Genomic DNA, 24,903 nt, shown 5'->3' with positions numbered 1-24,903 from the left:
CAAAGGTCTTCTAACTTCATCCATTCTGTGGATGAATGTGAAATGTGTACTAACATTTCTTGGCACTTGGATTTATTTTTTTTTTATTATTTACAGCAAAATCACTACTACCAATAATTCATCTCATGAATAATCCCTTCAATCTAAAGTGCGCAAAGTATCTTGGAAACATCAATTTTAATCAACGTGGAAATTATAAGTGTAGTTAAAAATATCTCAGTGAGATGTCCATCCATTTTGCAGGTGGACAAGAGACGTCCAAGATGTCAGAGACTAAACTACTGGAAGAGATGGAAAGAGAACTCTGGAGCTGAGTTCATCAGAACACACATGTGCTTTCTGTTGCTCACTTCTGTCTTCCCAAACACTTGGAGGGTACCTGGAAGACTTGGTGTCCTCCATGATTCTCTGCCCTTGATTTTTTTTTTTTCCTGCTCTTATGCACAGATTTCTGCTCCAGAACTTGTACTTCTACCATGGAAAATACTAATAATATCTAAACTGAGACCCTAGTTTCAAAGCTTTTGAACCAATGAAGGTTGCAATCAATTTCACTTGCAGACAACTTGCAGAAATGTCTGATTTTAACATTTGCTCCTTGTATTTCTGCATTGTTTTTTAATATAATTATTGATATTATTGGTAGTAGCGGTGCTTTCTGCAGCTTGTTTACATATCCAGTTGATGGATTTACCTCAAAATCTGGAGTATTTGCTCTGTCGTAGTACCAGAAGCACAAACTGTTTCCTATCCCTTTAAGTTTCTAGTAATGGGTTGATTATATATAAGTATTTAATTCACTAAATGGAGAAAATATGTGAATTCAGTGATATAAAATTGATTTCATATCAGAGTGCATACTAATGATTTTAACTCCATAACAAAACTGACCTTGCAAACTCCTACTAGGCTTTCAGATATCTGCAGGAAAATGCTTGATTCCTGAATAATTTGAGCAAAACTTGTGTCAAATCAGGAGTCACTTCTTAAATTTTTTCAATAATTCACATTCATTTGCTGTGATACTGTTTTGAGACTCCAATTAGTGCTATGTATTTTACATGTAGTTAATCATACTTTGTAGGTATTGTATTTTAAAAAGTCTTCACCTGCTATGATACTTGGGTTTAAAGAAAAGCCATTTAAAATGTGTAAGTCCCATTGCATTAATCCCAAAGACTGAGAAATCTCAAAAAGTAAGTTGAGATCAATGGAACTCTCAAAGGAGTAAAAGCACCCATACAGGGAGAACAGTAGTGGACTGAGGCCATATGCTTGGTTGCTGAGGCTTGTAAAGTACAAACATGCCTTGAGAAGCACAAACATATGTTTCCTGTAGCTGCTCCACCAAAAAATGCGCCTGTAGAGGCTGTGAAATTCTCATAAGAGGGAGTGAGTTTTAGCAGGTGGAATTATCAGATGTGGAGCATGTAAAGAAAAAGTAGTAGTAAGTATCTGAATTTCCATCACTGGAAGAAAATAGGATAACAGATGAAACGCCAGTGGCCTCAATAACCCTTTCCTGAGATGAAGAGTCTTGCCTTTGCCACATAAAGGATCTTAAAACTGCTTTCCTTTTTCATTTGCATTTGTCCCATGATCACATCATTGACATGGAACAGAGCCTTAACATTATATTCAAAGAAAATGAGCATGTATATCTAGTTTTACAAATACATCTGCTCAGCATGTGATCCTGTAAAAGGAATAACAGCATTTGTTTACATCTTTGAGTGTTCTAAACTACTTGAAGGACAAGGTGATTGAAGGTTGAATGTTAAAATTAAATGGAGTAAGCTTAAGCTGACGAGTAAATAAGTTAAGAATAAAGGGTCATAGTATAGCAAAGTGGTCGTTACTGTGCACTTGTTGGCTTGGAGATTAACTGTTTGTCTATACTGTTGGATACACAGTTATGAAACTCTTCTAGGCATACACAGGTATAAAAAGTAAGGACTTTTGCTTAAGTCAGAGGTTCTGAGACCTAAAAAAAAGTCCATGACCTTTTCCTTTCGTATTCTTCTATGCATACATCAGTGTTTTCAAGTACCAGCTTCACCTTTCAAAGAATGAATTTTGTTTAAAGAGCAGATCAGTTAAAATGGGAAACTGAAATAGTGGAGCAGACTTTGAAATGCAATGTGCATCAACAGTTTGCAGAACCACTGTTCTTTTGTACCACTGGAGGAGGAGTGTTCCAGAAATCTCTATTGAAAGCACTGTCCCCTTGATTTGGTTTCCATATTGAAGACTAAATGGACTGTGAGCAGTGGCTAAATGTTGCTGTGTTTATTTAACCTTCCAACAACTGGGACCTCTCTCTTATCTGTAGTGGATAACGCATCATTCTGACTGCACTTACAGATGTATGTTTACATCTAAAGATTTCAAAATGCTTCAGCTACCCATCCAAACTGTCTGCGATTGATTCTCCCTCTTAAAGTACTGTGGCTGTTGGTGCTGTTGTGAAAGACCACTTTGAGCCAACCCTCAAAACCTGTTCTTCATCAAGACACCAGCTTTGCAAGCTGAGTCCTCTACTCTCTCTGAGCTGCATCTGGGACAAAACTCTGTGAAGCAGAAGGAAAGTTGCCTCTCCTAATCACTTTCCTGCCTGGTTCTTAGAGCCTTAATATTTTCTGTGTTCTTGAGTCCAGAGTAGAGCAATGGAACTGGGGAAGGGTCTAGAGACTAAGTCTGGTGAGGAGTGACAGAGGGAGCTGGGGGTGTTTAGCCTGGAAAAAAACGAAGCTCAGGAGGGACCTCATCACTCTCTACAACTACCTGAAAGGAGGTTGTACCCTGGTGAGGGTTGGCCTCTTCTCCCAGGAAGCCACTGACTGGATGAGAGGACATGGCCTCGAGCTGTTCCAGGGGAGGTTTAGGTTGGACATCAGGAAGAATTTCTTCATGGGAAGGGTTGTCATACACTGGAAGGGCTGCCCAGGGAGGTGTTGGAGTCACCATCCTGGAGGTGTTCTAGAAACCACTGGAAGTGGCACTTACATGGTCTAGTTGACAAGGTGGTAATCGGTCAAAGGTCTTTTCCAACCTTAATAATTCTGAGCTGCTTTACATCTGCTTTGTTCTGTGTGCTGATGAGGGTCACACAAGACTGGTATTTTGGCAGCTTTGTCAGAGGTGTAACCATCTGCAGGATGCACAAATTTCAAGTGGAAGGAGACCTTAAGGGAGACAGAGATCTGAACAGTTTCGGCTCAACATTTCTACCACGGTCAGTTAAAATAAAAAAACAATCTGAATTGCATTTGGAAGGCTGGTGCCGGCATCTTTAACAATGTCCAGTCATATATTCAACATACTATCAGTGGAGCAACTCAAGGATTAAATTAAAAGATGAGTTTAAAACATGGTTGTGTCATTCTTCATTGATTTTTCCCTTTAAATTATATGAAATGTGCTGTGACCTAGGGCCAAGAAAATTCAAACATATGAACATAAAAGGCATTGCTGAAAAGGCAACTTGAAAAGATGCAGGTAACAGTAATGACTGAAGTATGGATCCAAGTTTCAATAGAAATTACTTTTCTATCAGCTGAAAAGGTCAGCCTTTATGCAAGCAAGGATTTAAGAGCCTTGTTGTTATTACCTAAAGTAATACCCACAGTTACAGCATTTTTTCCTCCTGCCATTTCATAAATGTCAGCATAAGGTTTTTATTTCAGGAGTTGTGGAAGAAATATAGTAGATTACACACAAAAAGAATGTTTCTGCCGTGTGAAATATGCTTGGGTAACTAGGTGCCTACAAAAAAAACTACAAATTGAAGTTGAATGTACTGGTATATGAAACAAAATGGGTTGATGTTAATTATAGAGGCTGATAGTTGATTTCTAGTGATCTAAATTACCATGCTTAGAATTATTTCAGCTTTTGCTAAAATTTCCTAGTTTGCTGCAATGTCTCATGAAATCCACCCCACAGAGGGCAAGCTGTTCTTGATGCTTATGCCTTTTCTTTCATTCCTTGTAAATATTAAATATTTCTGAAATAAATGTCATTGTTATTTCAGATTTAATAACTTTGAATTGGGGAGGTTTATATTTTTGTGAGATAGCCTTTGTCTGATTAAAAGACGCAGGTCTGACATTTCAGATGCTTGGGCATAAAAAAAATTCATCTTTGTCTACCGGCACTTATTGAAACTTTTGAATTTTTGTCAGTTTCTTTTAGGTGAAAATCAGGTGGGTTTGCTTGCAAGTAGCTCCCACCTTCCCACCTTCCCCTAAATTGAATGTATTTTATAATCTTGAAGAAGCATGTCATTTCAAAGGCAGAGGACTCTGGTGTTGATGCCAGTGTTCCAAGGTTAAGTCATTACCAAGTATAATAAGGTCTATAAAACTTAGTAATTACTGTACAGACTGTAGGTCCAATCTGATATTGAGTGCAAAGAAGGAGAAATTTCACAGCCAGTGAAGCTGTACAATATACAGTAAATCAAGAACATTTGCTGAAAACAGAGGTGTATTGATACATGCTGTAACCAAAACTCCTTCATTGCATTCTGATTCTTTTTTTCACCAAATAGCAGAATGTACTGAAGGAAAGTGTTGAAGTAGATTTTTCTCTAGTACAGAATATATTTTTTAATCTTCAAAATGTTTTCTTCTCCAAATTCTGTTAAGTAGCTATTTCTTCATTATGTAACCAAGAAGTGTGCCAACTCCACAGAGGAGTAGGGTAAACTGAAATATTCATGTTAAATCTTACTTCAAATTTGGTGTTACAGAAGAGGTAAGGGAGAGGCGTTCTTATGTCCTCTCCCTTTATGTTTGTTAAATCTAAACACTACCCATAATCTGAAACCTAATATCCCATATTTAGTTGATCTGTTTGTGAAGCTGTTTGTTTGTCTTTGCTGCACTATAAAGCTTTCTTTTTCTTTGCAAAATTAATTTCTTCAAATAGATTCTTGGCAGATGCTTATTTACTGTCAGGGATTCAATTATTACCTGTCAGAAACACGTTCAGCAGTAGGAGACACGGTGTTGTCATTGCAATTTGTAAGGAGCTGAGCGAATGAGTTAATGAATGAATGGGTTAGTGAATGAATACATTAATAAATTTACCTTTAACCTCCAGAGATTGCAGTGTTAGTCTTTATTCTGTAAACAAGCACATAAAAATCTCACAGTCTGCAACCTCAGGGTCATTTCCTTAAACTGCAAAAGAAAAGAAAAGAAAAATCCAAACCACAATTCACTGTGGCTGACAATCTCCAAGGAGTAGCAGCCTGGGATGAAGATGGGGAGTAGATCAGATTAGTGCTCTACTTCATTCAGTTTATATATTCATTGTGAAGTAATCAGACAGGAAATTTGTACTCCTGATCAAAGGGTGAATTCAGTTCCCTCAGAATGCAGGGAACTGCGTTTCAGGAGCTTCAGTTTTCTTCAACTGCAAAACTAATTTTTTTATTTTTTTTTCCTGAAAGATGACCATCTATGTAGAACTTAACAGGGCTGTGATAGAACAGTATTGGTACTATTACTGGTTTAGCACATAAGTTTGCACATTTAACTTTCTGTAATAAGACTTCTCACAAGGAAACTGTGTTTTCCACTGACGTTAGGGATTAATGCCCACTAACCAAACTCCTATAGAGAATAATCCATTATGTGTTAAACATGAGGCTACTCAGGAGTTAGGTACTGGAGGAGATCCACAAAATGCCACCAAGATTTGAGCTAGGCATAATACAGATACTTATCTGCATATCCACATATTCCAGTATTAAAGGGGGTATAATGCTTTAAAAGTGCCAAAAGATTAATTATTTTAAGCTCAGTAAACTGAAGGCTGAATGTTCAATATTGTGGTACTCCCATTATTGTCAGCAATTTCTCTAAAATAATTAGTTTTAGATTATCAGGATAGCATTGTTTCATTCCTTTAGCTAACCAGTGTGCCGCTTATCTGTACATGGCAATAGTGGTGGCCTTTAGCATGCAACCACAAAGCTCTTTTATCAACAAGTTTGAAGCTTGGGGAATATGTTTGAAAAATAATAGGACGTTGAGTGTTTTTATCAGTTTGATTGGAGTGGTAATTTTTGGTAATTGTGTTCTTTTACAGAATGACTCTACAGTCACTTAAACAATTCAAGTGTAAATGTTCAATATGTACTTGGAAACAGACAAAGAAACACCTTCTTTTACAACCTCATACTGAGGACCTCCTGAAAAAGAGAACACTGAAACAGAAAAACAGTTATTATTCTCTGCTCCCACTGATATTGTTAATGGCTGAGCATATTTGTAATTGAAGAAGAACATTGCCTCCCCTGCAGCCAGATTCTTTCCCTTAGAGTCTTTCCACAGTCATAAAGCTTTGCGTAGAGACTCCAGGCTCAGACTCAGCCAAAATGGGCTGTCTCAGTGAGAGAGCCTAAAGAAACTGCTCTGGATCTAAGGTCACATCCTCCTTCAGCATTACTCTACTGATGCTTGCAGGCACTAGGATCCAGGAGATGCTGCTCCTCCACTCAACCCTATCACCTGTGTTCACCAAGAAAAGTCTATCTGGAGGTGGCATCCAGTGGGTGGAGCTTTGCAACTCAAGTGGAATAATAGAGTACAATCAAAATGACAAGTTCATCCGATCCTTTACTGCCTGGTGCAAACAGATTCTTTGCTCTTTCCCCCTTCTGTGTCCTTCCTCATTGTCTTGTTCCCTCTAACCTCTCACACTTTTCTCCATTATTGTGTTCCCTTTACTAGTTTCAAAGTCCTGTTCCTTTGCTTCCTCTAAAGTGTTCATAATTTTAGTCTCTCTGCAATAAACCTCCTCACCTCTACACCACCATCTTCCCTCAGAATTGTCAAAATAGCAAGAGTTTTATGCCATTGCATTACTCATTGAAATTTTGTGTATAATTAAAGGTTATCAGAAATTTTTCATCACAGCATGATTTCACTGGAAAAAAAGAAGTTGAAAAAATACTGCAATTATTTTATTGGGTTTTATAAAATATTCTAATGGTAAATTTCAAAACACTATGCTTTATGTTGATATTTGGTTATACTTATTCATTTTGGAATTTTGAAAATTTGGGTGCATTGGTTTTGGTTGAAAAAGAATTTGTGGCATTCTGAAATTAATTTTCTAAAACTGATCCTTTATAGGCAGTTTCCAGTTTATGGGATATTTTGAAAATATTTTACAATGAAAATAATTTTTAGTCTCAAACAAAAAATGTTCAAGTTTTGACCTGCTTTTTAGATCCCTATCTTCCATTCTGTATTATTAATTGGGTAGTTACATTTTTGGATCTTAAGAGCAGAAACTCTTCTTTGCACAGTACCTAAGACAGTGGGATTCTTTCCTTGTTCTCAGGACTATCACAATAAATATTATTTGAATAATGATTATTTGATGTGGAAATACTTGGATGAAAGTCATTGCCCTGGTTATTGCAGAAGGTTAGGGTGTATTCTATCATGATCCTTTCCAATCAGTGATATGATGAAGCCAATGCTTATGGCACTATTGCAACTTTAAAAAAACCATATTTTATATCGGTCATATTGTGTAAGGATGTGTCACTAAGTCATAAAGTCACTTCTTAATGAAGGCAGTCTCGAAAGCAGAAAGAAATTTGCTAGTAGGATAGAACTGTAAGTTTTGATGCAGTATCAAGTAGTAGAAACCAGAAAAAGTGTTATTTTTATTTAGTGATCATAACCATACCTTCATTTTCTCTTAGAACTAGGCTTCCCTTTAAGTGTTAAGCAACTGCATTATTTTTAAAATGTCTCTGTGAAGCAATCTAGATCTGAGGCAGAATTTTGAGAAAATTCTATTTAGTCCATTTCTAGTCAGTGTTCCCAGCACGCACACTGTCAACCAGATTTCTGTCCTCTCTAAAGCAGAAAGCATTTATTGAGCTCCATCTTTAAACTACACTTTACCTTGTGTCATGGTTGAGTAACTGCAAACATTATTTCTGCCATATTCAGCTGTATGTTATTGATGCCATTTTAAATATGCACATAAAAAAGAAACCATTTATCGCCCTCAATTAAATCCGTTCCTCTGTAATGGCATAATGTCTAGCTGCCAAATAACTTCATGGTATTTTTATTGCTCTCATTAGCTTTACTGAAATGGAGCCAAACAAAAGAATACCGTGGTAACTGAGTAATATGTCTTTCCACCTGGTCTCCAGGAGACACAGTATATTCTTAATGTTAGTTAGAAAATATTCGACTTTATTTCAAATTGTTTATGGAGAGATTTCTGTCAGAAATAATATGATGAAGTTAGTAATTTCAAAGCTAATAATTTAATTAATTAAACAGTTTTTATTGCTCTGGCAGATAAGTTGCCCACTGAAGTTCATCTAAGTTCTTTCTTCACAGAATAGTGTGTTTGGATGGAATGACAAAGAGCAAGTAGTTAAACATGGTGGGGTATTTTTTGGTGAAATGTTGCATGTCAGTCTGTTAGAGCCCGTTGAATCAGATAATCCCATAAATGTGAGGCTGCTCTAGGTCCATATCCTCAATCTCTGCCTGTAGCAAAGCTGAGCAGCTGCTCCCAGAGGGTGGGTGCATGGGCACAAAAACCACACAGAGGTAACGCACATCAGTGAAGCCGTAACATTTGCGTGTAACATATACATTTACACATATGTGTGTGCATTTGCACACGAAAAATGGATTGTTGTAGTAGCTGCTCCTGGATGCTCAGGTGACCCAGTAGCTGGCCCCAGATCCCCTGGTCTCCCTAGTTGCAGGGGAGGTGCATTTGAGCCTGGAGGTTTGCAATCCCTCTCTTCTCCACTGGCTAATCTAGCAGAAAGTTCCATAGCATCCAAAAGTACCACTCAGAACAGTCCAGCCAGACAGAAGATAGATAGAAATAGGATTTAATGAGAGCATAGGGCAGACCACAGTGATCAGGCACACATTTCAATCTGACAAGCCACCGGTTTACACTGAACTGACCTCTTTATTTCTCTTGTTTTCCCATGCTTGTTTCTCCCCAGTCCACTTTGATCCTTTCCTTTCCTCCCCACATTGTTTCCCCTCAGGCATCCCTTAATGTGTGCTATACCTTCTTCAGTCAATGAGGCATGTGGGGAAGGGAGTTTGTTTGGTGGGTTCCACACAAGGACTGTGCTTTAGTAGTCAGGTGAAGCTCATTCCCTGCACCCCATGTTCACTAATTATGCTGCTTGAGCTGTCAGTTTTAATCTGATGCTGGCCTGGCCAGTGTAGATGTTGTTTAGCCTTCGCATAGCCTAGCACAGTCTACCAGTAAGTTTAAACTGCGTCTGAAGTTGCTACAAAATTCTGTGCTTTTATTGAAACAGATAAAGGAAAGCATGTACAGTAACACAGTATTTTACCTCAGTCTCTATTGCTCTCAGTGTTTGAATGTATTGACTTAGGGTTTCAGTATCTACAGCAGCTAATACAAAGAGTGACCTTTTTTCTCTCTGTGTTTTAGGAATAAAGTAGTAATACTTCCGGCAATATACTAAACCTGGATTTCTTTTTCTTTTGCAGCCTATGAAGTGATCTGACATATATGAAAGAGAGGAATAAAAAGCTTCCTTACATACATGAATCTTTTAGGTAGGAAATTCAACTGTATATTTCATGACTATTCTATATATGAAGAATATTTAAAATTATTACAGGAAGATAACTGTGGGGTTGGGCTTGATAATTGGTAGAGATTAATTTCCATCATATTTCAAGTTCTAATGTAAATTCTAGCTTTCAGACTCTAAAATTTTACTCTTTAGAGCTTATGATTTTCTTTTCTGTAAAAGACAGCTGTAAAAATAATAATCCTGCAATCATGGCTAAACATTCAAACCACCAGGGAAGAAAATGGAATATTCAGGGGCTGTGAAACTGGTAGATAAAGATTGCTATTGTTAGGTAAATCATGTTTTAGTAGGAAAACAAAGGCAGTAGAGGTGGTATTTAGAAAAGAAAAGAAAAATTGTAGTAAATGATCATTTTTTAGCTTCTGTTAAACTTATGAATCTGAGCAAAGCACTTGGTTATTCTGTGTTTTAGTTCCCCATCTGTAAAGTAAGGATAATGGCACTTTCTTCTTGTCATGGCTTGTTTTTTTTTTTTTCTTTGTCAATTTAAATGGTGAGAGTTTTTAGGAGAGTCTCAAGCTCATTTCTGTAAAATAAATAGGAGCTAAGAGCATAAATACTATGATGGAGAAGGTGAGGGTCTAAACTAGTTTTAAGAATTTGTGTTTTCATGATTTTTCAAAAATGAATCAAGTCTTTCAGATGGAGAAGCACATCTCCATGTGTGAGGGAAGTTGTTCCATTCATCATCTCATCTTGACTGCTAATCAAATGAAGGGTTGCAAAGAGTTATTAGGAGGTCGAGGTGGTTTGTTTAGGAGAAAAATTTAGGAAAAATATATTATAACTCATGTATAGGCTTTTCAGATGAAATCTAAAAGACCTTTAGATGAAATCTAAAAGACCTCAACACAGAAATATGAAGTCCTTAGTCCCAGTAAATTAACTGGATGTCAAGATTCCCTTACATAGCCAACAGCAAGTACTAAGCATCCTCACAAAGTACTCCACAGAAGCTATGTGCTAAGTAGCCGCCTGGAATCAGTCACAAGAAATTCAGATCAGAGATGTGTCTGAATTCCATAAATTCTCTGGAGCCTGTACATCACTATGAAGGCCATACTGGGTGCCTGAGGGATTCAGAGTTCTGAGACATCCAATTAAGGCTCATTCAGAGAGGGAAAGCAGAGCTCTTGTCACACTGCACACCTACAACTTTTAATTTACAGTATGATCCCAACCATCACTGTCATTCAGAAACACATCTAGCAATAACAGTGCTCAAATCATGGCTAGGAACATGTATCTGTGTTGACATTTGAGATCTCTGCGTGGGAAGGCAGACTCATGCAGTATCCACAGTATAGTTGAATGTTCTGGATGGTCAAACAGACCCACATTCTTGCTTTATTCTGTTCTTTATCTGTGCTTAGTTTCATACAGCTGCAGTTAAGCCTTTCAAATGGTAATGAACTCTGGTGTTTTGTGAACTCCTTAATCTGCCTTCCCCCAGGCTGAAAGATGAACATTGTTTATCATCATGACTAGTGAGAATGTGAAACTTTTTCAGTACATTTTGGTAAAGTACTTTTGGCTTTTGATTTATTTAGCCGCAAAAGCAGAACTTATGATGGACATAATGTCATTGCCATTGGCTGATGCACACTTGTTCCTGTTCCTGCAAGCCTGGAAGCATTGCAGCTAGAAAATTTTTCCATCTGTGCAGAACTGAGTAAAGACTTCTCTGACAATCTCAAGAAATTTGTCCATCAGCATAGCCAAGAAAGAAAGAAAAGAATGCAAGAACTAAAAGTCAGTTAGGACAAGACCGTTTGTCTCTCAACCATGCTCCACAGCACCTGATTTCAGTACTGGTGCTTAGCTTTCAGCTTCATCCAGTACCATTGTCAGCACGGTTTTCAGACCTACAATTTCATTATATTATCAGTTCCAGAGTAGCATTATTTTATAGGAACATCTAACTCTTCTTTGCATTTTAATGCTGCTGTAATAGTTTCCATTTCCATCAAGGAGCACTGTTTTCCAGTGTGCAATGTGCAGCTGTTGAATACTATATAACAGCTGTGTTAAAAGGGAGAAATTCAGCTGGAATGTCAGAATGCAATAAGTTGGTTGGAATTAAATCAAAACCTTCAAAAGGAGGCATATGATCTTTTAATTATCAGTTATTCAACCCTTGGTTTTGCATGACTTTGTGGCAAATCAGTGTCCACTGTATCCCTTATAAAAGAATGCATTCAGACCTAAAAGTGAGGCATTCCCTCACAGCATCTTCAGAAATGCTAGCTGCCCTTTTTATGAAAACATTTTCGTGTCATAGATAGGGGAGATTATGCATTTTTGATACAGTTATGACAAAGAGGGTGTTATCTATTTTATTTAAGCAAGTATTTTCAAAAAAAAAAAAAAGACGTCTCTTCAGAAGCCTTATAAACTCTATTCGAATCACAAATTCCAAATACCAGGCAACCATGGAAACATTCTTATTTTCCCTCTTTTGATGCTTATCTCCTGCTACGTTTATAGGCGACAACCACCCTTGCACGGAGTACAAAGCCAATTCTTTTAAATCGCCATCATGAGACATCCTCTGTGTCATGATTGTAGCTGTGTTCTAAATCTGTTCTAAATCTGGTCTGGTTTTTTTCCAAGTATAGGTGACGAGAATTGTACGCGGAGCCTACTGTGTGGCACTAATAGGTCCGTATTCCTCCCCTGTATATCTCCTGTTCGTTTTCACAGCCACGTTGCAGAAGTGATTCACAATCATCTCGTTTTCAAATGCTCCCAAGGAAGAAGTACTTGGTTTTAAATGCATTAATTTCTTCCTCTTTCTATTAATTTTGTTCTTTAGGTCTTCAGTTTCCAAAATTATCCCATTTTACTTGCAAGAGTGCTCTAATAGAGATCTTTTGTGATACCTCTCCTTTGTTGTATTGAAAAATTTCAATCTTTTAGCCACTATAATCAGTTTTTCTTACCTGTCAATTCTTCACACAGAAAAGATGTGTCTGTAAAAGTAAAAAAATAAATCATGGTACCAGTTACCTTATAGGGAATCACAGTAAGAGTCTGAGTTTGAAAGTGCTGTATTTTGCAAACATTTCAACTATTTTTAGAAATAGTAAAATATTTTAAATGGTATCATATGAAATAGCTACTGTTTATAGTTCATTATTTCACCTTTGCTTGAGAAAAATGTGCCTTGTATGAGCAACTGTGTCCCTCATTATATAACACCAAGTTTTCAACTAATTTCTAAAAGTAAACACTAACATTTTTGCCTGTCATTTGTTTAGAGTACTAAAATTTTCATGTGCTTACTCAAAACCTGCCTGCATATGCACAGAATGCTCTGAGTGAGTCTAAAACTAGCCCATATGTGATTTTCTAGCGTGTACCTCAGTTACGGGTGTGAAATGTGCCTGGATATTCGGAAGTGGTATATGGAAATGTAGCCAACTGTTGTTCTTTTCCTCATTGCCCGCAGTAAACATGTTTTAGACTCAGTTAAATTAACTGATACTTCATTTGCCTTTGTGCTGGGAAAAACATTTGTATGATGATGGATTACAGTTTCTTGATACAGAAAATGAATTGCATGCTGAAAATTGAGTCATCTGATGAACCGCAAAGAATTTTTCCTCCCCAAAGGCACAGCTTGTTCCCATGCTGTGCTACACTGGATGGATTGCAAGCATACAAGTACCTGTCAGATGTGTTTGGTGGGAGTGGAAAGCTGAGATAAGGAGCCTGCTATTTAGCTGGTAAATTGTTCTTCTTTAGTTTCAAGGAGTGAGGCTGGCTACTGAGAAGCTAATAGCCTACTGCAGTCATCATCTCCAAGCAGGAAGCATATTGGTGGGAGAAGCAGCAGGTTTGCCTTAAGTGGTACTGTCTTTCCTTCAGGCTAAGCAAACAGATTTAGCAACAACAGAGTCTCCAGAGCACCCAGAGTTATAGCCTGAATTCTGAGGACATCTAGTGGTGTCAGCCCACTGCAGGGAGTCACAGCTGGTGGCTTTCCAAGTGCACGTGTTTTTCTGCCGTTCTACAGGATTAGCCTTTACAGGTTGAAGAAAGAGGGATAATTGCATCCCATCTTGCATTTTCACACAGTAAATTAGCTGTGACATTATGTCACTTGTTCCTTGGTTTCTTTTCTTTGATTTTGACATTTCCACTTCACTGCAAAATCCAGTGCAGTAAAAACAATGAATTAAGTGCACAGAAGCAGTAGCATTCTTCAGCTCAGGTGATCCTGAATTCAATATCGACAGTCCCAAATATTCAGAAGTCATGAGATTAGATCAAAAATCAAAACCTTCTAAATAAATGTTAGACCTTTTCTATTTACCTTCTGTTCTCAGGAGTTTCAGTGTTTGAATATGTTGGCATCTTCTTTGTATCAATAGGGATAAAAGTGTATTTTTGTTACCAAATGGCTGGTTTCTCTGGTGAATTAATGACTGTAAAAGTTAGAACGCTAAGATAAGCACCAGGTATCCCAAGATGTCAAATAAATATGCAAGATTTGTTAATGCTATGAAATTGTAATCCTAGCACTGCTAACCATTCAAGGACCTTTGGGAAAACCTTCTTGCTACTCAGGGATTCAGGTTTTCACCTTCTGAAGTGGAACCGTAGGTGTTGCCACACCTTTTGAGAGAACAAGAATCAATTAGCTGCAATTCAAAAAGGACTTTGATCAAGTCAAGTAATACATATTATACGTTAAGCATTGTTATTGACTGTTGCGTGACGGTGTGTTTTTCAGTGAGCCTCTGATCTGATATTTCCTCCTGAGGAGAAGCAGACATCATGAAGCAGAGATTCATTTCATCAGTTCAAATTATTTTGCAACTTGCTCTGACTACAGCAGGTCTGACAGGTGAGTACAACCCTTCCTGAAACACTAGTTTTTCCTTAAAACACTTTCTTTAGAAAAGTATGAGACTTTACCCAATTTGTCCTGAGTGCCAGTGGAGCCTGGACCTATTTAAAGTACTTTCTTCTGAAGTTTTTTATGGCATTTTGAAAATGGCTCGAATCCTTTTTTTATATATAGTATTAATTTAAGGACTGTGTGGTGGCAATGATGAAAGACACTCACTCCACCCCTACATTTACTTCATCCTTGTCACCTTCTGGGAAATTAGCATCATATGAATAGTCACACTATTTGAGATAGTGATATGGAACTTTAATGAAATAAAGGTAAGCTTGAGTTGAAAGATCACATGCTTTTCATGCCAAAATATACGTAAATTAGTGGTCTGTGCTTTTGATATAACCTAATGACAGGTAGTCTTAACAAGAAATATTCTTAAATGTATTTGGATTACCAGTGAATATCCAACTAATTAATGAATACATTCAGGTTGCTAGTACACAAAAATAATCATCTAGCCTGTTGATTTCTTTCTTTTTGTCTAACCTGTAGTTTACCCTAACTATGCACAAATAGTGGAATTTTAGTTCTGTTGCAAAGTTGAAGGTGGAATTTTAGTTTTGTTGCAAAGTTGAAGGTGAAATTTAATTTTAAGATGATCTGAAGATAAAAAAATTCAATGTTTTAGGAAAAAAAACCTGCAAAGGTCATATATTTACTTCCAGGCATTGCAATTTACTTTGGAGATAAATATACACTTTTTGAGTTTAAGCAAAAATTAAATTTTCTTATTAAAAAGAGAAGCAAAATAATTTTAGTAGTTATTTTGGAAGTTTGAGATAAAAATATATTTTTATATATTTTTATATATCTATATGTACTTTTCTGAGAATTTTGATCCTTTTTCCAGGCAGATTTATTTACCCAATTCAGTCAATAGTTTCGCATAATTTTATTGTCTTCAAAAAAGCATTCCTTGGTGGTTGGGCTTATCACTCAGCAATAACAACCAAAAACGTTGTCCTCCTCTGATATAACTAACTGGATTTTTGCACTTCCCTAGGTCAGTCATACCCTGGCAAACCTAAGATAATAAGATGTCGTTCTCTAGAAAAGGAAACCTTTTCTTGTTGGTGGAAGCCTGGCTCAGATGGAGGCCTTCCTACCAATTACACCCTGTTCTACAGCAAGGACAGGTAACGAGTGGTGCATACATATTCTGTAAGTGATCAAGTGATGGTTATGACAGAATAAGGGAATGATAACATTAATTTGTAAAGTTGGTTCTATGAATCTGTGTTAACCTCAGACGGCCAACAAGGGCTGCATGAGATGAATGGCTTCCCTTGTAAGAAGAAAACATGACCACTGCCAGTCTCAAAACTTCAGCTTATCCCTACTAAAACTCATCCAACCTGAAATCCCACTGAAGAAGTGCTGGAAAAGGCATATTTGTCCATCTTATCAGGAGGCACACATCTTTTAGCTGAATGGGGTCTTCTCTGAGGAGTGGAGCATCAAGGCATGGAGCAGTGAGGGTCCCTTCCAGAGCCCATCACTCCCCCTTGGCTAGGGAGCAGGGCAGAGTGGGGGGACAGGGATAGACTGAGACCAGGCTGGGCCAGAACATCAGCACATTGATTGAGGCTGGCTAGGAGGGACCATGGAAGTGCAGGGCTTTGGGGACCTGGAGACCATCCCTGATGCAACAGGCTGGAACAGGGACAAGGGGCCCTGGGGGTGCCTGGGGAGGCTGGGCAGGGGCAGTCAGGGCTGAGGGTTCCCTTGGTTCCCTGCCAAGGAGGCTGTCCATTAGCATGCCCAGCAAAACCCCATCTGGAGTGTAGAGAGTAATTGTTTCCCCTCTTGGAAATGTAGCCAATTTCCTGGTTCCCGAAATGGAGTGAAATCAGATTTGTGTAGCACTTCTCAAAGTTGCTGTTTTGGTAAAGTCTGTGACTCCTTCATCCTGTTTAGGAATAAAATGTGTATATGTTTGGCAACTTTGCTTAACCTGTGTATCTTTGTATAACTATATTCTTTTTCCTGAAAACAAGAGGTCTTTGAACAGGGCCAAGCAGGCAGGGAGGCTCAGAGATTAAATTTCTTTGAATAAATCCAGTGAGGCTCAGAATAGATAAGGTAAAGCCTCAGACATCCCTACTTCAATTAAATAAATTCCAAATCATTTGGTATTAATTGAGCAGAAAAGATGCAGCCTTTAATAAAGTTACCACACTCAACAATGATCTAAGAGCATTTATTTTATTAAAGCCCTGATGTTTCAGTCTTCATCAAAACAAATTTTAATGAGCATTTCAAGTTATACGTATCACTGCTCGGAACAGCCCTGTCTAGGGAGGGTTAGGAGTGCTTATCCATTTCATTAAATCTGCTGAACACAGACACTGCCAAGCACTCTAGATCTGGGCCACAACTGCTTTTCTAGACTCATTGTCTCTCAGGTACTATCCTCTTACTCACATCTTTTCTTCGAGAACTGTGATGAAATTGCCTGGAAACTAAGAGATCTTATTATTAGTGGTGGATAGAGCATAACAGTGGGACTAATGTGCATTCTTGCACCACATCAGGTGGTGCTTTCAGTTTGTGTAATTCTTCACACTTGGGGTAGGCTGTGAGTACATCACCCAGTTCAGCTTTAATGGAGTACAAAATTATCCCTCTCCTGAAAAAGCTGAAGACCCATATAAAAGTAATTTCTAAGAGACTGTGAACTAATAAGGTTTTTTTTCTTTTGAGATAGTTGTGATAATGATCATGTTAAGAACCAGGTAAATTGACATCAGAAAAGTCATAGAACAGATCGTCTTGAGTGTGACCACACAGCACATACAGGACAACCAAGGGATCAGGCCTGGCTACCATGGACTTAGGAAAGGCAGGTCCTGCCTGACCAACCTGATCTCCTTTCATGTCCAGGTGACCCACCTAGTGGATGAGGGAAGGCTGTGGATGTGTCTACCTGGACTTCAGCAAAGCCTTTGACACCATCTCCCAAAGATACTCCTGAAGCCCACGGCTTGGACAGGGGCACTCTGTGCTGGGTTAGGAACTGGCTGGAAGGCCGGGCCCAGAGAGTGGTGGGGAACAGTGCTGCATCGAGTTGGCAGCCAGTCACTAGTGGTGTCCCCAGGGATCAGTGTTGGGCCCAGTCCTGTTTAACATCTTTATTGGTGGTTTGGACGAGGGGACCAAGTGCGCTCTCAGTCAGTTCACAGATGACACCAGGTAGCAGGAAGTGTTGATATGCTGGAGTGTAGGAAGGCTCTGCAGAGGGATCAGGACAGGCTGGATTGATGGGCCAAGGCCAATAGGATGAGGTTCAACAAGGCCAAATACCAGGTCCTGCCCTTAGGTCACAACAACCCCAGGCTACACTGCAGGACTGGGGAAGAATGACTGGAAAATCGCCCAGCAGAAAAGGACCTCGGGATGCTGGTTGACAGTGGCTGAACATAAACCAGTGCATGCCCAAGTGGGCAAGAAAGACAATAGCATCCTGGCTTGTGTCACAAGCAGGGTGGCCAGCAGGACCAGGGCAGTGATCGGGCGTTGGTGAGGCCACACCTCGAGTGCTGTGTCCAGTTCTGGGCACCTCAGTTCAGGACAGACATTGAGGTGCTGGAGTGAGTCCAGAGAAGGGCAGCAGAGCTGGGGAAGGGTCTGGAGCACAAGCCCTGTAAGGAGTGACTGAGGGAGCTGGGGGTGTTTAGCCTGGAGAAAAGGAGGCTTGGGGGGCCCTTATCACTCTCTACGATGACCTGAAAAGAGTTTGTAGTGAGATGAGGGTTGGCCTCTTCTCACATAACTAGAGACAGGATGATAGGAAATGGCCTCAGGCTGTGCCAGGGGAGGTTCAAGTTCACCATCAGGAAGAATTTCTTCATGTAAAGGGTGTTTAAACATTGGAATGAACTGTCCAGGGAGATGTTAGAGTCACCATTCCTGGAGGTGTTCCAAGAAATGACTGGATGTGTCACTCAGTGTCATGGTCTAGTTGAAAAGGTGGAGATGGGTCAAAAGTTGGACTCAATGATCTCGGAGGTCTTTTCCAGCCTAAATGCTACTGTGATCTTGCTGAAAACAAACTAATCAATAAAACTGCCATAGGGCCCATCTGCTTAATTTCCAGGGGTAATACGCAAAGAAAATGTTTAGCAACTTTTCTTATTTAGTCCAAGTGAATGTCTTTCCTTTCCCTTTTACTTGTTTATAAATATTGTTAAAATTGCCTTGTGCTGTCTCTGGAAATTTCTCTTTCCGTTCTTTTGTTGACATTCCTATGTATAAAAAAAAGGAGTGAGAGCACTCATCCAGAAAAACTGCAGTAAAAATAGCAGTGAAGCACTTATGGCAATAGCATGTGACACCAAAATGTTTCCCAGAGTTGAGATTATATGTATTATATACAATTATTATATTGTCATGTAATAGAATTATATTATGTATCTATATATAAAAATAATATGATTATATATAACCATTTCAAACTTCTCTGCTGAACCTAGGCCATTACTAGAATATTACCTGCTTTGCTTTATTTCCTGAACTTTTAACTTTTAAATCATTTTATTTCAGTGAAGAAAAAATCTATGAATGTCCAGACTACCAAGCATCAGGTCCCAATTCCTGCTACTTTGATAAAAACCACACTAATCCCTGGACAACATATATTATCACTGTAATGGCAACGAATGAGATTGGAAGTAACAGCTCAGACCCTCAGTATGTGGATGTAACCTCCATAGGTAAAAAGAGAAGAATAAAATACAACAAGCTAGTTGGAGATGTATGCAGTTTTTAATGCCAGAACAAGTAGTGGTGAAAGATTTCTTTCCTCATGATGTGAAACTTGATATGGAGAAGTGTTTATCTACAGATGATCTAAAATATGCATTTTAAATTTATGTGAAAACTGCATTTTACTTATAAATTAAATAACTACATATTTTATTGCCATTTTAACTTTGGCTTAAAAATTGGCTGCAGTTTGTAGCTGTCTCCAGTATTTCAGTTAGACTCAATGCAGATTATAAAATTTTCATTAGGTTGAGCTACCTAAATTTTCCAATGTGAACATCTTTATGGCTGCTGGCATTGAAGTCTCAGGAGGGTAAAAATAACTGCCTGAGCATTCTATGGGCTTTTTGTAGTATTTAATATTCCCAACCCTGTTCTACTCTCTGCATACACATGATATACACATCATAATGATAATGTACTTACTTGTTTTAGCTATGAAATATTTGATATTTTAGTTTTGCAAGAGTGGCCTAATGAAATTATGATTTGATTTCCTTAGCCTGACAAGTTCAGAGTAAAGTCTAAGATTTGCTGATACTGGTGGATCAGTAGCTGGTTAAACTTGCTAGGGAGAAAAAGGAAAAATAAAAGGCTATTGTACTATTCCCTTACAGAAGTGCTGAATGATCTGAAATTAATGTGATGAAATACAAAACCATGAAGGAGGTGCCTCTTCTGAGAGAAAATTAAGTTATTAATGGCACGCTTTTCATTCATTTATACAGTTCAGCCAGATGCTCCTGTGAACCTCTCTCTAGAAACAAAAACATCTGCTAGTATAACATACCTTTGGGCAAAATGGTCTCCACCTCCGTTAGCTGCTGTCAGCTCTAATTCACATGTATATCACTATGAGCTACGACTTAAACCTGAGGAAAAGGAAGAGTGGGAGGTAATGGAAAAGTATATTTATTGTATAAATGCTCTATTCAGTGAGTTTTCTTGTCTCAATTTAACTGATATTATAAAAATTTTAGTTTCTGTAAGGGTAGAAAAATTAATGTAACCAAATCTGATTAAGGAAAGAAAAATACTGTAGTGGTTTGTAGAACAGTGAAATTCAATGTATTTGCATAATCATCCTAATGTCATATACTGCAAAACCCTATTTAGTCCACTAATCTAATATTTATTTGTAATGATCCCACATGTCACAATAAAAGACTGTGCAGTTCATATAGTTTAAAACAAATCCGGATCAAAACAGTTTATTGATTCATTAAATTTAATTAACAATTAATCACTTAACTATGCAGCACTCAGCAATCACTCAGCAATGCAACAGGTGAATCACAATACTGGGCACTCAAAAATGTTACTAGGCATCTACAAATTTATAAACACATTTCTATAACTACTCCCAGACATATATAGACTATATACAGAAATTCCCCTCTCCCAGGAAGGGTAGGTTACAAGCATACTCCCCTCCCTCTCCTATTTATACCCACTTCTGTGGGTGACATGGATGCTTTAACATCATGTGAACTTGTGTCCCTTCTTACAGTATCCTAAGACACGCATCAGTGAGAAAGGAGCCACATGGTCACATGCAGACACCCAGGTGTGGCTTCCTGCCTGCTGCAGCCCACGCTGCCTGGAGAGCAGCTACTCACAGCATCAGAGAGGGAGGCTGCTCTGGCTGGCCCAGGGAGAGGTCATGATGCTGACAGAGCAACTTTTGAGAGCATCAAACTACGCTTCAGCTACTGCTGAAGTTTCCAGTGCCCCCCCACACTATTACAAGTTTTCTTGTTTATTTATTAGTAGTTTTCAAGTTTAACCTTGAGAAGTCTCTCTATTGCTCCCTAATTATTATTTATTTGGGCTGAGAGTTGTCGTCATACTCTTCAATGTAATCAGTTGGAGGTGAGGCAACCCGCCACTCAAAAATTTTGGTGTGTCCTACTCGCACACACCATTTCCATTGACATTCCCCACCATAGGAATATTCCCACAGCTGAGTTTTCAGGATAAATTATCATTCTTAAAGCTATAGTCAGATGTCCTTAATGCTACCTAAATTGTTGAAGCCTTAATGATAGAGAAAGCTATGTGTTTTGAAAGAGTTCTGAAGAGAAATTCAAAGGACCTGAAAAATGCACTTAAAGCCACTGAGAAGAATTACACAAGGGTTTATATGTGAGCTGGACTACCTAATGTGTTCCTGGTGGTGTGGTTCTGATGGAGTACTAGGAAGGCTACAGTTAAGTATGTTCTTGAGTATCAGAATCTCAGTGTTGAAGTGAATTTTTCTGCAAAGTCACTACCTTTGTTCCTCTGTAATTCACATCTTATAAAATACCAGCTGAAATTCTAGACTTTCAGAATTCAGTAACTCAAGCCTATTCCTTTATTGTTACTTGTTAAAATACCCCAATTCTTTATTATTTTCCCAGTCCATTTTCTTTTCCAGACAATATCTGTTGGACTGCAGACACACTACAAGGTGACTGGGTTACAAGCTGGGGTGAAGTACATTGTTCAGGTCCGTTGCATGTTAGACCTTGGAGAATGGAGCGAATGGAGCTCTGAAAGAAACATCCAAATCCCCAATGGTGAGTTGGGGATGGTGATTGCTGTTCTATAAATTGTTTTTAAGTTCTACCAAGTTCACTGTTGTGAAAGGTGCCTAAATGGTAGCCCTGAAAACCTGGCTTCTCACACAGATACTTCATAGTGCTGGAGGAACAGATCAATGCATTTTAAATACTTTCTGTGTAATTGCTTTTTTAGTCTTTTTGATTCACTCAAGATCCTCTGCTGAAATGGGCTATGACAAATAAAGTGGTATGAGGAAGTCACTTCTGATGCAGGTGTGCCTAAATAATTTATTGTTCCTGTCCCTTCATTTAAAAATTACATTGATTTTATACGTAGCTACAGATGTCAGGTAATGGTTTTTGTGTAAGAACCTAGACTGAAAGCATCGCCAAGTCTAACAGAGCATGATGCTTGCAGATACTACCACGTGGAATTCATTATCTATGTTTTCTTGGATTTGAGTAGGCACACTAAATATGCATGACATTGTATCTTGTTGCCAGACACTTTAGCCAGGTTGTCTCAAATCTTATTCTTCTGTTCTTAGTTGTATTATTCATTACTTGACATGAAGGTTGCTGTTGATCATGAAGTACATGAAGTACTGTTAATAGAAAAATATCTTTTAAATTACCCATTTTCGGATCTGGACTAGGCAATTAGAAATTTGGAAAATCAATGTCTCTGCTCTGCATAGTAGGAAATATTTATTATTGATGTAATAGGATCGTATTTTTGCCACAAGTGCATAATTGCAAAAGTTTCAGTCACATGAGGGTTTTGACTGGCATCATCCTATTCAAAATTTAAGCATTTTTCCCTGCCCTACTCTTAAGCGCTTTGCTTGAGTCTATAAAAACTTGCTTGGCAGCAATCTGGTGAGCATCCTGAGTACTGAACATAACAACACTACAAGGAAATATGAGAGCTGCTTCTTTGTATCTTTGGAGACATATCATAGGTACTTCAGAAGAGAATTACTGGAAAGGACATAAACAAATGGGCAAACATTTACATTCTTCATTTTTCTTACCTAAAACCCAAAACAAATGACAGCATATTTTTTAAACAACCAGAATAATCTTCAAACACACTTTTTTAATTAAAAAATGTTTTTTGTATATTGTGGTTTAAACCCACCTGGCAACTAAGCACCACATGGCTGGTCTCTTACATCCTACACCCCACCCCAGTGAAATGGGGAAGAGAATCAAAAGTAAAACCTGTAGGTTGAGATAACAACAGTTAAGTAATTGAAACAAAGTAAAATATAATAGTAATGATAAATAATAATAATAATGATAATAAAAAGGAAAAAAACGAAACAAGTGATGCACAATACAGTTGCTCACCCCAACTGACCAATGCCAAATCCCATCCCTACACCCTGATCAGCCCCACTTCCAGATAATTCCCCAGTTTATATACTGGGGATGATGTTCTATTGGTGTGGAATACCCTTTTGGCTAGTTGGGGTCACCTGTCATGGCTATTCTCACTCCCAGCCTTTTTTATCTGCTTTCTACCTCCTCACTGGCAGAGCAGGAGACACAAAAAGGTCTTTGTTTTAGGATAAACATGACAGTAACAACCAAAACATCCATGTATTGTCCACATTTTTCTCATACTGAATCCAAACCACAGCACTATACCAGCTACTGAGAAAAAATTAACTCTATTCCAGGTGAAAGGAGGACAGCACAGAAAATAGATTGTATAGCAGAGTGTATTTTAAATAATTTTATAGAGGCTGCTGTGTCAGTATTTGAGCACTCCCTATGATATTTTGGGACAGAGAAGAGCCAGAGTCAGAGAAATAAAGCAGTTCTTCAGCATGGCTGCAGTGAGAAAGGATTCTGATCCAGGTGAAAGTATCAGGCTGTTGCCTGAACCACTGAACTGTGCTGATTCCTGTGCTGATTCCAACGGGATGAGGTTCAACAAGGCCAAGTGCCGAGTCCTGCACTTTGGCCACAACAACCCCATGCAGCGCTACAGACTGGGGGCAGAGTGGCCGGAGAGCAGCCAGACAGAAAGGGACCTGGGAGTTTGGATTGACAAGAAGCTGAACATGAGTCAGCAGTGTGCCCAGGTGGCCAAGAAGGCCAACAGCATCCTGGCCTGGATCAGGAACAGTGTGGCCAACAGGTCCAAGGAAGTGATTCTTCCCCTGTACTGGTGATACTCCCCCTCAGCGCTGGTGAGGCCACACCTCAAGTACTGTGTCCAACTCTGGGCCCCTCAGTTCAGGAAGGATATTGAGGTCCTGGAGCAGCTCCAGAGGAGAGCAACTAGGCTGGTGAAGGGACTCAAGCACAAGTCCTGTGAGGGGAGGCTGAGGGAGCTGGTGCTGCTCAGCCTGGAGAAGAGAGGCTCAGGGGAGACCTCATCGCTCTCTACGATTACCTGAAAGGAGGTTGTAGGCAGGTGGGGGTTGGTCTCTTTTCCCAGGCAACTATCAGCAAGACAAGAGGGCCTGGTCTCAAGTTGTGCCAAGGGAGGTTTAGGTTAGATATTAGAAAAAATTTCTTTGCAGAGAGGGTGGTCAGACATTGGAAGGGGCTGCCCAGGAAAGTAGTGGATTCTCTGTCCCTGGAGATTTTTAAAAAGAGACTGGATGTGGCACTTAGTGCCATGGTCTAGTAACCACAGCGGTAGTGGATCAAGAGTTGGACTTGATGATCTCGAAGGTCCCTTCCAACCCAGCTGATTCTATGATTCTATGAAAGCAAAACTTTTCCTTTTTTTGTATTTTCCTGTGCTCTGCTTGACATTGTTTTATGAATTCAGGGTGGACTGAATACATGCAACTTACTAATTAGTTTATTTCTTTGTCTTTCACAGGAGAGTCACCTCCTGAAAAGCCTACCATAATAAAGTGCCGTTCTCCTGAAAAGGAAACATTTACTTGTTGGTGGAAACCTGGTTCAGATGGAGGACATCGTATTAACCACACTTTGCTTTACAGCAAAGAGGGGTAATAAACTGTATATAAACAGTGTTTTATTGGAAGGACCTGGAAAATCCATCCTGA

The 24,903-nt window shown here is 38.8% G+C and overlaps 1 protein-coding gene across 15 annotated transcripts in view; it reads left to right on the top strand.

Annotated features, from left to right (window-relative positions):
* PRLR (prolactin receptor) overlaps positions 1 to 24,903 on the top strand; it is a 153,456-nt gene that overhangs the window by 113,734 nt on the left and 14,819 nt on the right. For 11 of the 15 annotated variants that reach the window (XM_064642723.1, XM_064642730.1, XM_064642724.1 and 8 more), the window contains 7 exons: positions 9,537 to 9,605; positions 14,385 to 14,498; positions 15,562 to 15,694; positions 19,101 to 19,270; positions 20,051 to 20,217; positions 21,742 to 21,883; positions 24,714 to 24,846. In XM_064642723.1, coding sequence (XP_064498793.1) covers positions 14,429 to 14,498; positions 15,562 to 15,694; positions 19,101 to 19,270; positions 20,051 to 20,217; positions 21,742 to 21,883; positions 24,714 to 24,846 — 815 coding nt within the window. In that variant the 5' untranslated portion in view covers positions 9,537 to 9,605; positions 14,385 to 14,428. Of the gene's footprint in view, positions 1 to 9,536; positions 9,606 to 14,384; positions 14,499 to 15,561; positions 15,720 to 19,100; positions 19,271 to 20,050; positions 20,218 to 21,741; positions 21,884 to 24,713; positions 24,847 to 24,903 lie in introns of those variants that run through there. The other 4 variants (XM_064642735.1, XM_064642734.1, XM_064642737.1 and 1 more) reach the window with 4 other exon arrangements.

The sequence above is a fragment of the Pseudopipra pipra genome, chromosome Z (assembly GCF_036250125.1).
Source record: "Pseudopipra pipra isolate bDixPip1 chromosome Z, bDixPip1.hap1, whole genome shotgun sequence".
Lineage (NCBI taxonomy): Eukaryota > Metazoa > Chordata > Aves > Passeriformes > Pipridae > Pseudopipra > Pseudopipra pipra.
Note: the sequence above shows the minus strand (reverse complement) of the source record. Positions and strands in the feature narration are given on the sequence as shown.